This window comes from Nicotiana sylvestris, chromosome 2, assembly GCF_000393655.2.
Source record: "Nicotiana sylvestris chromosome 2, ASM39365v2, whole genome shotgun sequence".
Taxonomy (NCBI): Eukaryota; Viridiplantae; Streptophyta; class Magnoliopsida; order Solanales; family Solanaceae; genus Nicotiana; species Nicotiana sylvestris.
Genome location: NC_091058.1, coordinates 215231712 through 215244916, shown reverse-complemented (window position 1 = coordinate 215244916; position 13205 = coordinate 215231712). Strand labels below are relative to the sequence as shown.

The 13205-nt window shown below is 39.6% G+C and overlaps 1 protein-coding gene across 1 annotated transcript; it reads left to right on the top strand.

Annotated features, from left to right (window-relative positions):
• Nucleotides 1-878: 878 nt before the first annotated feature.
• Nucleotides 879-2891, top strand: LOC104234473 (FCS-Like Zinc finger 8-like). The gene is made up of 2 exons (XM_009788037.2): nucleotides 879-1675; nucleotides 2553-2891. The coding sequence occupies exons 1-2, from the start codon at nucleotides 993-995 to the stop codon at nucleotides 2638-2640; spliced, it is 771 nt and encodes a 256-aa protein (XP_009786339.1). The 5' UTR covers nucleotides 879-992; the 3' UTR covers nucleotides 2641-2891.
• Nucleotides 2892-13205: the final 10314 nt, after the last annotated feature.

Sequence of the window (13205 nt, the reverse complement as noted above, 5' to 3'; positions counted from 1 at the left end):
CTCTATATTTTGTATTGCGAGAATATTTTACTCAATTTTAGACTAATTGTCAGTTTACAACAAACAACAAGAAAATATCCAATAATATCTTTTACTGTGGGTCTGGGGAGTGTAGTGTGTACGGATACCTTATCCCTACCTTGTGAGCAGGGGCGTATGCAGGAATTTTTGTAAGCGGTGTCGAAATTTACTTTGATTATCATACTTTTAGACAAGAAATAACCTTAGTTTATTGGCTTTGTTGGGTCTTAAGTTAAAAAAGATTTTAAGTCCAATTCTACTTCATCACAATTTTTAACTACAAAGGCCCTCTCAAATATTTACAAAAGAAAAATGTGCTAGTTGAGGTTTGAACCTTTGACCTCTTAGAGCAAAATCAAACATAAAACCAACACACCAAGGCACAATTTATGTCAAGTAGTGTCATTTTTTCTTACTTATCCGTTTCCGTACAGTATTAATACATATTTTTAATAAAATTTTCCGACAAAGCGGTGTCGCATGACACCCCTTGAGGAAGTGTGCATCCGCCCCTGCTTGTGAGGATAGAGAGGCGGTTTCCAATAGACCCTCGGCTCAGGATAGCATAAGCACCACATTAATAAAAATATAGACAAGAAGGGACAATACTAAAAAAAAAGCCATATAAAAACAGAATAAAAATAACAAGACAATAAGGTGATCAACAATAAAAGAGAACAACGATTAATCATAAAAACATACTACTAATTATCAGTTTACAACATAAATAATATGAATAAGTTCACATTGATAGAATTATGCTTGAATTAGGTGCACATATGAAAAAAATTAAACGATATATATATAATAGAATCACACTATTATAAATTCATTAAATTTAAATTCTAAATTTGTCCCTATTTCTATCACATTACTTGCTTTTGCAGTGGCTAGTTCTTCAATAAAGTTCTAAAAGTTGATGCTGAGGTACAAATCAAGAAGAGGAGTGACTAGCAAACAAGTTCATATATATGGCAGACCAAAGTTCTTTTCCTTCTCCCAATTCCACTCAAAATCACAAAAATAAACCAATTTCATCCTTAGTTTCTCCAAGATTTTTCAATGGTTTTCTAACAAGAAGCCTATCTGACACTGAAACTACTAAAACAATAGTAAATACATCCCAGTTCCAAACAAGTTGGGGTCGACTATATGATACTGAATCTGTCGTTAGCCCAAATTCCATTCTTGATGGCATGCAAAACTTCAATCTTGGCAACCCTTTTGGTTATGATAGAATATCATCAAACCCCATCACTAAAAAGCCTTCAAATAACAAGATGGAATCAGAAAGTATTGGACTTGCTCTTATTGATTCCAAGGAAATTAGCAGTGTTTCTAAGGCTTTGTTTGGAGCAAAACTCAAAGTTGAAATCCCTTGTTCAACTTCTTCAGTTGGTGAAGGGCTAAGTTTAAGAGAAATGGAGAGTTCAGAGGATTATACTTGTGTGATAAGTCATGGTCCTAATCCAAAAACAACTCATATATTTGATAATTGTGTTGTTGAAAGCTGTTGTGGAGTTAGAAAATTGTCTGAATTGACAAAAGAGAATGGATTTTTGGGAGGTCAATCAAATTCTTGTTTTTCAAAGACAAATTTGATTTCTTGCAACTCTTGCAAAGTTGATCACACAGAGGGCAAAAACATATACATGTAAGTGCATGCATTAGGATAGATCCTGTATTTTATTTTTTTTGGTTTATTTGTTCGTGAGCCTTGGCGTAAATGGTAAAATTGATGCCATGTGATCATGAGGTCACAGGTTCAAATTATAAAAATAACTGCTTGCAGAAATGTTGGGTAAAATTGCGTACAAAAGACTCTTGTAGTTCGGCCCTTCTTCGGATCCCTCGAACCCGCGCATAGCAGAAGCGTAGTACACGGGCTGCTTTTTTGTTTTGTTTTGTTTTGTTTTGTTTTGTTTGTAACTCTTACCTATATAACAGCTTACAGTTTAGTGGTATTGGTAGATAGTGTATTCAGAATTTGAACTTTATGGGTTCAAAGTTCGGTTTTCATTACAACTTTATTGATTTTCGAAATCAGTTATTATACTTATTTAGTAAATTTTTAAACACGTATAATTCGAATTAAAATTATTAGGTCCAGATGAACTCATACTTTCGTCTGTGTGTTCAATTCTCATTGTCCCTCTTTACCGTCATAATAAAAAGTAGTCTTCTTTTATTTTTTTTAATTCTTTTTGTAAATAAAACACATTTTCCTTTGAGCTTTGCAATTAAATGTTATCGGTTCCACTTAGGTAGAAAGAAGGATGACCATATGTTGATTGTCAGCATATAGTTTGGTTGCACATACCTTTATTTTATTGAGTTGATTTGTTATTTTCCATAGTTTTTTCTCATTTTATTTATTGCTAGGCCACTTCTTTTAAGTGTAAATACAATTGCATTTTTAAAACGTTCATGATGATTATGAGCAGTATTTGTATCGTATTAAATAGACGAGAAGAAATCACTTAAAACGTTCTATGACAATGATGTAAGAGCAATATTTGTATATCCTGCAGGGATGAAAAGGACTTATGCAGCCATGAATGCTGTTGCCAAAAGATGATTTTGGAAGGCCAAGGCCAGGAATCAAGGAATGATGAATGAAGAACTGGATGATGAATTGTACTATGATTTTAGGACTATAGTGATATTTATTTTCATGCTTATCTGCTTTGTCACTTTTGAAGAATTTTGGCATCTTTAAAAGTGGATAGGAATGAAGTCTATTTTATAATATGAGTGAGATAATACTTGTGGCGGACCAATGAGAAGGTTGTTGCTCCATCAAATCTAACATGGTTTTGTTGGAGTTCTTTTTGACTTTCTAATCTTATATTATTTTTCCCTTATCTTTACGATGTAATCTCTCTAATTGTCACGACCTAAATCTTTCTCCGTAAGATATTATGACGATACTTAACCTCTAAAATTATATAAGCCTAACAGTTGCAGAATACTAAAATAATAATAGAAATAACGGCTAAATCTTAATAACATATATATATAGTTAAAGCTGAAAAATTATCGCCCGACATATACAAGTAAAACTAACAGTTCTGAGTATAAATATCTCCCAAAGATCCGATAGTCGCAAGCTCTAAGGAATTGTTTTAACTGTCTCTATACATCTTTATTTAGGAAATAAAGAAGAAACATCATAAAAGAATAGAGGGGGACTCCGAGGTCTGCGGACGCTGGCAGATATACCTTAAAATATCCATAGCAGCAATACGACTCTCTAATAAAAGCGGGGCTGGTAGGAGGTACCTGGGTCTGCACACAAAATATGTGCAGAAGAGTAGCATGAGTACACCACAACAATACCCAGTAAGTGCCAAGCCTAGCCTCGGTAGAGTAGTGACGAGGTCAGGCTAGAGCCCTACTAGGATATAAAATAAATAAAGAAGAAGATATAGCAATATAATGAAAGGCTGAGAATTTAACGAGGAATACAGAAGAAGAAACTACACAGCAAATAAGGGGTAAACAGTAGCGGACACTCCCTAAGTACTGCCTCGTAGTCCCAAAAATAAATACTCAACAGGGGATCTCCCGAGGTAACGCCTCGTAGTCCCAAAAGTAAATATGCAGTGGGGTTCGAAACCGATGGAACAACGAATTTACAGCAAGAAATCCTACAGTTAAAGACTAAATACAAAATCAAGGAAAACAAGAATTTCAACTAAGCATGCTGCACAAATTTCAAATAAACATTTAAGAGACGTAGACATGCAAAATTAGGTTAGACATGATGACTACACATGCTGGGATAACTCTTTTAAGATATAGGAGATTATTGTTTAGTAAAAACCAGAGTTTTAGCAATTAGTCCGTGTACGCACTCGTCACCTCGCGTACACGACACTCACATATCACATATTTATCACAACAAATACCAAATCCTAATGGGATTTCCTCCACACAAGGTTAGGCAAGCCGCTTGCCTCAAGCCAAGCTCAATCAGTCAATAAGAATGGCTTTTCCTCAACTTTCCGACTCCGAATAGCCCAAATCTAGCCAAAAGCAATTACATACCATACATATAGCTATAAGAAATCAATGAAATCAAGACTTTAGTAAGAAATTAGAAATTCGCCCATAAATATCGACTCAGGCCCACATCTTAGAATTTGGTAAAATTCACAAAATATGAACACCCATGCAACCTCGAGTTCGCCCATACCAAAATTACTCGAATCCAATGCCAAAATCTCAATCAAAATCCCAAAATTTGGGTTTAAGAACTTTTCAACTTTTTCCTCAAATTTCTCAACCCAAAACCTTAATTAAATGATGAAATTAACGATAGATTAGTGGATATTAATCAAAAACAAGTCAAGAATCCTTGCCCAAATATTTCCTCTGAAATCCCCTCAAAATTTTGCCTCAATCCGAGCTCTCAAAGTCCCAAAATGAAAATGGGATCAAACCCTCGAAATTTCCCCTTTTCTGCCCAGTAAATCCGCTTTTGCAAGGGCTTCACCGCATTTGCGGCACCACACCTGCAAAAAAAAAACATCGCAGGTGAGGACTTCACTTAAGTCCATAGAGCCCGCTTCTGCGAGCAAAAAGGCCGCACCTGCGCGTGCGCGCCTGCGACAAAACTTCCGCACCTGTGACCTTAGTCACTCCTGCGCATCATCTCACCGCAGAAGAGAGGACGCTTCTTCGGGACCTTGTCCGCATCTACGAGCCCTTTCATGGGCTGCCTTCTCCGCTTCCGCTTCTGCGACCCATCAAAAGCACGCGCGAGTTCGCACCTGCGGCCAACCCCACCGCAAGTGCGGTAACACCAGAAGCTGGAATGCTTCAGCAATTTTCACAAGTCCAATTCTAATCCGTTAACCACCCAGAATCCACTCGAGGCCCCCGAGATCTCAACCGAATATACCAACCAGTACTAAAACACAATGCGAACTTAGTCGAGCTCTCAAATCACATCAAACAACTCTAAAAACACGTCAAGCTTAATGAACTTTGGAACTTTCAACTTCTACAAATGATGCCGAAACCTACCATATCACGTCTGATTGACCCCTCCGCACACAAGTCATAATAGACATTACAGACCTACACCAACTTTTAGAACTTCAATCCGACCCCGATATCAAAAAGTTCACTCTCGCTCAAACTTCCCAAAAAATCAACTTTCGCCATTTCAAGTTACGGATTTCCAAATCACAATCCGGACACACTCTTAAGTCCAAAATCATCCAATAGAACTAACGAAATCAAGGAAACTCCATTCCGCAGTCGTCTTCATACAATCCCTACTACAGTCAAATCCCTAGAACTTAATCTTCCATTTTGAAGACTAAGTGTCCCATTTTACTCAAAAACAAAAAACAAATCCTCCCGTCAAGTCACATAAGCATAAAATGAAATAGAGGAAGCAGTAATTAGGGGACGGGGATAATACTCTCTAAACGATCGGCCGATTGTTACATCCTCCCCCTCTTAAAACAATCATTCATCTTCAAACGAGTATAGAGACATATCTGAAATGGTGAAAAGATGAGGATAACGGCTGCACATATTATGCTCGGTCTCCCAAGTCGCTTCCTCGACTAGCTGACCCTCCACTGAACCTTCACTGAAGCAATGTTCTTTGACCTCAACTTTGGAACCTGTATGTCCAAAATAGCCACCGGCTCCTCAACATAGGACAAGTCCTTGTCCAATTGGATTGAGCTGAAATCTTATACATGAGATGGATCGCCGTGATACTTTTTGAGCATAGAAACGTGGAACAGTTGATGAACTCCTGCCAGGTTGGGATGCAAAGCAAGCTCATAAGCAACCTCCCCAACTTGTTGTAACACCTAGAACGAGCCAATAAACCTTTTGCTCAGCTTGCTCTTCTTCCGGAACCCCATAACACCCTTCATGGGTGACACCTGGAGCAGGACCCACTCCGTAACCATGAATGCAGTATCGTGAACCTTCCGATCCGCAGAACTCTTCTGTCTGGACTAGGCAGTACAAAGTCGATCATGAAACACCTTAACCTTCTCCAAAGCTAACCAAGTCTGTACCCAATAGCCTAGCCTCACCCCGTTCGAACCAACCCACTGGAGACCGACACCGCCTACCATACAGAGCCTCATACGGTTCTATCTAAATGCTCGACTGATAACTGTTGTTGCAGGCATACTCCGCAAGTGGCAAGAACTGACGCAAGAGCCCCCAAACTATATCACACATGCACAGATCATATCCTCTAGTATTTGAATAATGCGCTCGGACTGTCCGTCTGTCTGAAAGTGAAATCTTGTGCTCAACTCAACCCGAGTACCCAACTCATATTGTATGGATCTCAAGAACCGTGATGTAAACTATGTACCTCAATCAGAGATGATAGATATCGGCATGCCATGAAGTCTAACAATCTCGCAGATATAAACTTGAGCCAACTGCTCAGAAAAATAAGTAGTCAACACTGGTATGAAATGAGCCGACTTGGTCAGCCTATCCACAATCACGCAAACTGTATCACACTTCCTCTGAGTCCTTGATCATCCTATCCATAATCAGCTCATACTGCACATATTATGCTCGGTCTACCAAGTCGCCTCCTCGACTAGCTGACCCTCCACTAAACCTTCACTGAAGCAATGTTCTTTGACCTCAACTTAGGAACCTGTATGTCCAAAATAGCCACCGGATCCTCAACATAGGACAAGTCCTTGTCCAAATGGACTGAGCTGAAATCTAACACATGAGACGGATCACTGTGATAGTTCCAGAGCATAGAAACGTGGAACACTGGATGAACTCCTTCCAGGCTGGGAGGCAAAGCAAGCTCATAAGCAATCTCCCCAACTTACCATAACACCTCGAACGTGCCAATAAACCTTTGGCTCAGCTTGCCCTTCTTCCTGAACCTCATAACACCCTTCATGGATGATACCCGGAGCAGGACCCGCTCCCCAACCATGAATGCAGTATCGTGAACCTTCCGATCCGCACAACGCTTCAGTCTGGACTGGGCAGTGCGAAGTCGATCCTAAATTACCTTAACTTTCTCCAAAGCATCCTGAACCAAGTCTATACCCAATAGCCTAGCCTCGTTTGACTCGAACCAACCCACTGGAGACTGACATCGCCTACCATACAGAGCTTCATACGGTGCCATCTGAATGCTCGACTAATAACTGTTGTTACAGGAAAACTACGCAAGTGGCAAGAACTGACGCAAGAACCCCCAAACTCCATCACACATGCACGGAGCATATCCTCCAGTATTTGAATAGTGCACTCAGACTGTCCGTCTAACTGAGAGTCAAATCTTGTGCTCACCTCAACCCGAGTACCCAACTCATGCTGCACGGTCCTCCAGAACTGTGATGTAAACTACGTACCCCGATCAGAAATGATAGATATCGGCACACCATGAAGTCCGACAATCTCGCAAATATAAACTCAAGCTAACTACTCGGAAAAAAATGTAGTCATCACTAGTATGAAATGAGCCGACTTGGTCAGCCTATCCACAATCACCCAAACTGTATCAAACTTCCTCTGAGTCCTTGGGAGCATAACAACAAAATCTATAGTGATCTGCTCTCATTTCCACTCTAGAATCTCTAGCTTCTAAAGCAATCCACCTGGCCGTTGATGCTAATACTTTACATGCTGGCAATTTAGACACTGAGCTACATACTCTACTATGCCCTTCTTCGTTCTCCTCCACCAATAATGTTGTCTCAAGTCCTAATACATCTTTGCAGCACCTGCGACCTTAGTCGCTCCTGCGCATCACCTCACCGCAGAAGCGAGTCTGCTTCTACAGGACCTTGTCCGCATCTGCGAGCCCTTACCTGGGCTGCCTTCTCCGTTTTTGCTTCTGCATCCCCTCTATAGTACATACGCGTTATATGTGTATATATATATATATATATATATATATATATATATATATATATATATATATATATATATATAAAATTTCAAAACCAATTCATGTGAAATAACAGTCAATACATCAATCAAGTTTTTAGTCTTACCACATTTGCACATACACCAACGGAGCTCAATTTCTAATAAAAGGGGGTTTTAGCCATACATACCTCAATAGAGCTTTTCCTTAAATTCTTACAAAATTCTAGGACTCTTAGCAACTTCAATCTATTTTATGAAAATTACAAATTGAAACAAGAATTAGAGAGATGGTTAAGATTCTAGCTCACTTGAGCATACTATCAAGTACTAGGTGGGCATTGTGATTATAGGACCCTTTTGTGAGAGATTTTTATTATCTTACACCCCAATCGTTATCTTTTTAGTTCACAACATCCCCATAGCATATTATCTTTTATGCATGCAAGAAAATTCATCTTTATACCCATGAACCCCCAAGCTAATTACTCATTCTAGTGTGGATTTCGAAACCAAAGGCTAGGGCTCAAGTTCTTACCTCTTGGGGTGAAGGTCTAGCAGCTTTACTTGATAATCTTCAAGGGTTTAGGCAAGGTTTGAGTGGGTACTTGATGAAGATCACCCTCTCTCTAGAACTCCCTCTCTCACTCTATTTGCAACAAAATAGCATAAAAGGGGTCTAATGGGATGTTTTTAGTGGGATGGGGTCGGGTTTTGAAAGTTAGAAAATAGGAGCCCCGATGAAATCTGCGATCGCATAATGAACATGCGGCTCGCAGAATGGACTGCAAAAATGGTCCTAAAAACCTGATCAAACTTTCCAGGTATGCGACAGGAATGCAGTCTACATACCTGTTCTGCGGTCGTATAATGCACCACAGAACTGCCTCTTACAATAATTTCAAGGGGATTATGCGATGACTATGCGGCCCGCATATTGATTATGCGATCGCATAATTGGACGTATAGTTGACCTCAAATTAACCATCAAACTGTCTGACTCTGTGGCGACTATGCGGTCCGCACAGTCTTCACACAATTCCTACAATAGTCAAATCCCTAGAACTTAAGCTTCCATTTTAGGGACTAAGTGTCCCATTTTACTCCAAAACCAAAAACAAATCCTCACGATAAGACACATAAGCATAAAATGAAACAGAGGAAGCAGTAATTAGGGGATGCGGCTAATACTCTCAAAACGATCGGCCGGTCGTTACATCCTCCCCCTCTTAAAATAATCGTTTGCCCTCAAACGAGTATAAAGACATACTTGAAGTGGTGAAAGATGAGAACAACGACTGAGCATATTATGCTCGGTCTCCCAAGTCGCCTCCTCGACTGGCTGACCCCTCTATTGAACCTTCACTGAAGCAATGTACTTTGACCTCAACTTTGGAACATGTATGTCCAAAATAGCCACCGACTCCTCAACATAGGACAAGTCTTTGTCCAACTGGACTGAAATAAAATCTAACACATGAGACGAATCGTCGTGATACTTCCAGAGCATAAAAACGTGGAAAACTGGATGAACTCATGTTAGGTTGGGAGGCAAGGCAAGCTCATATGCAACCTCCCCAACTTGCCGTAACACCTCAAACGGGCCAATAAACCTTGGGCTCATCTTTCCCTTCTTCCCGAACTCATAACACCCTTCACGGGTGACACCCGGAGCAGGACCCGTTCCCTAACCATGAATGTAGTATCGTGAACCTTGCGATCCACATAACTCTTCTGTCTGGACTGGGCAGTACGAAGTCGATCCTGAATCACCTTAACCTTCTCCAAAGCATCTTGAACTAAGTCTGTACCCAATAGCCTAGCCTCACCCGGCTCGAACCAACCCACTGGAGATCGACACCACCTACCATACAGAGCCTCATACTGTGCCATCTGAATGCTCGACTAATAACTGTTGTTGCCAGCAAACTTCGCAAGTGGCAAAAATTGATCGCAAGAACCCCAAACTCCATCACAAATGCACAGAGCATATCCTCTAGTATTTGAATAACGCGTATGCATTGTCCGTCCGTCTGAGGGTAAAATCTTGTGCTCAACCCAACCCAAGTACACAACTCATGTTTTACGGCCCTCCAGAACCATGATGTAAATTGTGTACCCCTGTCTGAGATGATAGATACTGACACACCATGAAGTCTGACAATCTCGCAGATATAAACTCAAGCCAGCTGCTCGAAAGAATAAGTAGTCATCACTGGTATAAATGAGCTGACTTGGTCAGCCTATCCACATCACCCAAACTGCATCAAACTTCCTCTGAGTCCATAGGAGCCCAACAATAAAATCCAATGTGATTCGCTCCCATTTCCACTCTGGAATATCTAGCTTCTGAAGCAATACACCTGGTCGTTGATGATCATACTTCACATGCTGGAAATTTAGACACTGAGTTACATACTCTACTATGTCCTTCTTCATTCTCCTCCACCAATAATGTTGTCTCAAGTCTTGATACATCTTTGCGGCACCTAGATGAATGGAGTGCTGCGAACTATGATCCTCCTGGAGAATCAACTCATGCAAACCATATACATTGGGTACACATAGCTTGCCCTCAAGGAGAATGTATTTAACGTCAAATATGATTCCAAGATACAAAAATTCAACTTCCAAAATACTCAAAAGTTACGAAATAAGCAATAATTACGAAAGGAATAATCAAAGAAATAATAACCTAACCTAAGCATGGGTATCATAATTAAAATGCAATAAACCACAAGGAAACAAGTTCCACCCGCATCCTTTAACCCAACAACAATGCATAATTACTCGTCACCTCATTATTCATTGTACCCATACATTAAACACGTAGCAAATAGATTAACAAGTCCTAATCCCTCAAGTGAAGATTAACCACGATACTTACCTCACTCCGCAATAAAATCCTCAACCGGGGACTTTCCTCTAAAATTCGGCTCCAAACCAATCGAGTCTAACCAAATATAGTTCAAACAATTCAAAATAAATTTTAGAAACTACCTTCGAATGAAAAAGATTCAATCTTTAATGAGTTTGGAATAAGTCAACAAAGTCAACCTCGAGCCCGCTTGATCAAAACCCAAGAATCGGATAATAATCCAATTACCCATTTACCTTTAAGCTCGATTATGTGATTAGTTTCGATTTTACAAATATTTCAATTTTACCCAAATTTCTAATTCTACCCAAATCCTTAATATCTACCATGAAAGAGCATAGATTAAAGGTTAGAAATCAATGGATGTTGATGCCAATGGAAGAAATTGAGTTAAAATATACTAACATATGAAGTGGGGATGTAATTTCTCTTCAAAATTTCATCTAGCCCGAGCTCTAATGTAAAGATGGTAAAAATGAAGAAAATCTCATCTTTGGAATATTTAACCGACTGGGCATCAGGTCTTATTCGTGTTCGAAAAGGTCCTGACGCGATCGCGAGGCACAACAACCCTATTGGCCTACGCATTCTCGATGTTCCTCATGCGAAGGATTCTCCCCCCGACCTTCGCGTTCACGAGCCACGGCTCGCGTTTGCGTAGAGTAACAGCTCACTCCCCAATCCCCCCCAACACTACGCATTCGCGGAGGGTAGAACCTCCACTACTCTGCGTTCGAAACCAACTCCTCACGTTCGGTTCCTCCCCATCCCACTCTCCCCTTCGCGATCATGAGAGCACTTTCACGATCTCAAAGCACAATGTCTCAGGCACAGAATATCAGTAAAACTAACATTCCTTCTAAGTTCAATATCACTCTGTAGCCTATCCGAAACTCACCTGAACCCCTCAACTCAAAACCAAACAAGCGCACAAGTGTAATAACATCATGTGAACTCACTCGCACAATCAAAATACAAAAGCAACACCTAGAACTTTCAAATTTACAACCGAACATCCGAATCATATTAAATTAACTCCGTTTTGCACCAAAATTTGCAGACAAGTCATAAACAGTGAAATGAACCTATTCCAAGTTCGGAACAAAAAATCGAACCCGATAGCAACAAAGTCAACCTAAGGTCAAACTTAGGATTTCTTTAAGCCTTCAAATTACTAGTTTTCAATAAATCACAATAAATCAAGTTTGGGACTTTCGAATTCGATTTCGGGCATACACTCAAGTTCTAAATTATTATACGGACCCATCGGAACTGTCAGAATATGGATCCGGATCCGTTTACACAAAATATTGACCGTAGTCAACTCAAATCATTATTAAGGTTAAATTCACATTTTCTTTAATTTTTCACATAAAAATTTTCCGGAAAAAGACATGAACTGCGCATGCAAATCGAGGAAGGCTAAACAGAGCTATTCGAAACCTCCGAACGCAGAAATGAAGGCTAAAACTCAAAATGACCTATTGGGTCATCACATGTAGGACTATAAAATAGGAATTCAAGATGATTTTCAATTTTTGGTATGCTAATGTCCATGCTATCTTCATGAATTTAGGCGACGGACTCCGGATTGCCTAAAACTTTATGGGCATATGTGAAATGACCTAATGAAATTGTTGCTTTACCATGAGCATTCCTTATATTTTGGCCTTTAATAGCCATAAAACAGGAACTCAAGACGATTTCAAATTTTTCGTATGCTAGTGTCCATGCATATTCATGAATTCTGATGACGGGCTCCGAATCGCCTAAAATTTTATGGTACCATCAGAAACGACCTAATGAACAATAGTCTTTTATTTGCTATGATCATTCCTCATATTTTGATATTTTACGGCCATAAAATAGCGATTTAAAATAATTTTTAATTTTTCATGTGCTAATATCCATGTCATCTATGTGAATTCGTACAACAGGCTCTAAATCGCCTAAAATTTTGTGGGCCCATCAGAAATGACCTAACGAATAATAATCGTTGTTGTGATGACCCAAAAGGCCATCACTTGTTTTAGAAATAAATTATGTGCTCTAAGGCCTTAAAAACCTCTTTCTATCTCACTTCAATTTGCGTGTGCAGTCCGGATGCATAGCCGAAAAGCCATTATGTGAAAATCTGTGAAAAATGATAAAAAGTGCCTTTTAAATGAATTTAAGTTGACTTCGGTCAACATTTTGGGTAAACGGATCCGGACCCGTAATTTGATGGTCCCGGAAGGTCCGTAGGAAAATATGGGACTTGGGCGTATGCCCGGAATCAAATTCCGAGGTCCCAAGCCCGAGAAATAAATTTTTAAGGAAAATTATTTTCTGGAATATATATGAGTTTTTAGAAATGAAAAATATTTGGAAGTTGATGGTATCGAGCCCGTATTTTAGTTTCAGAGCCCGGTAC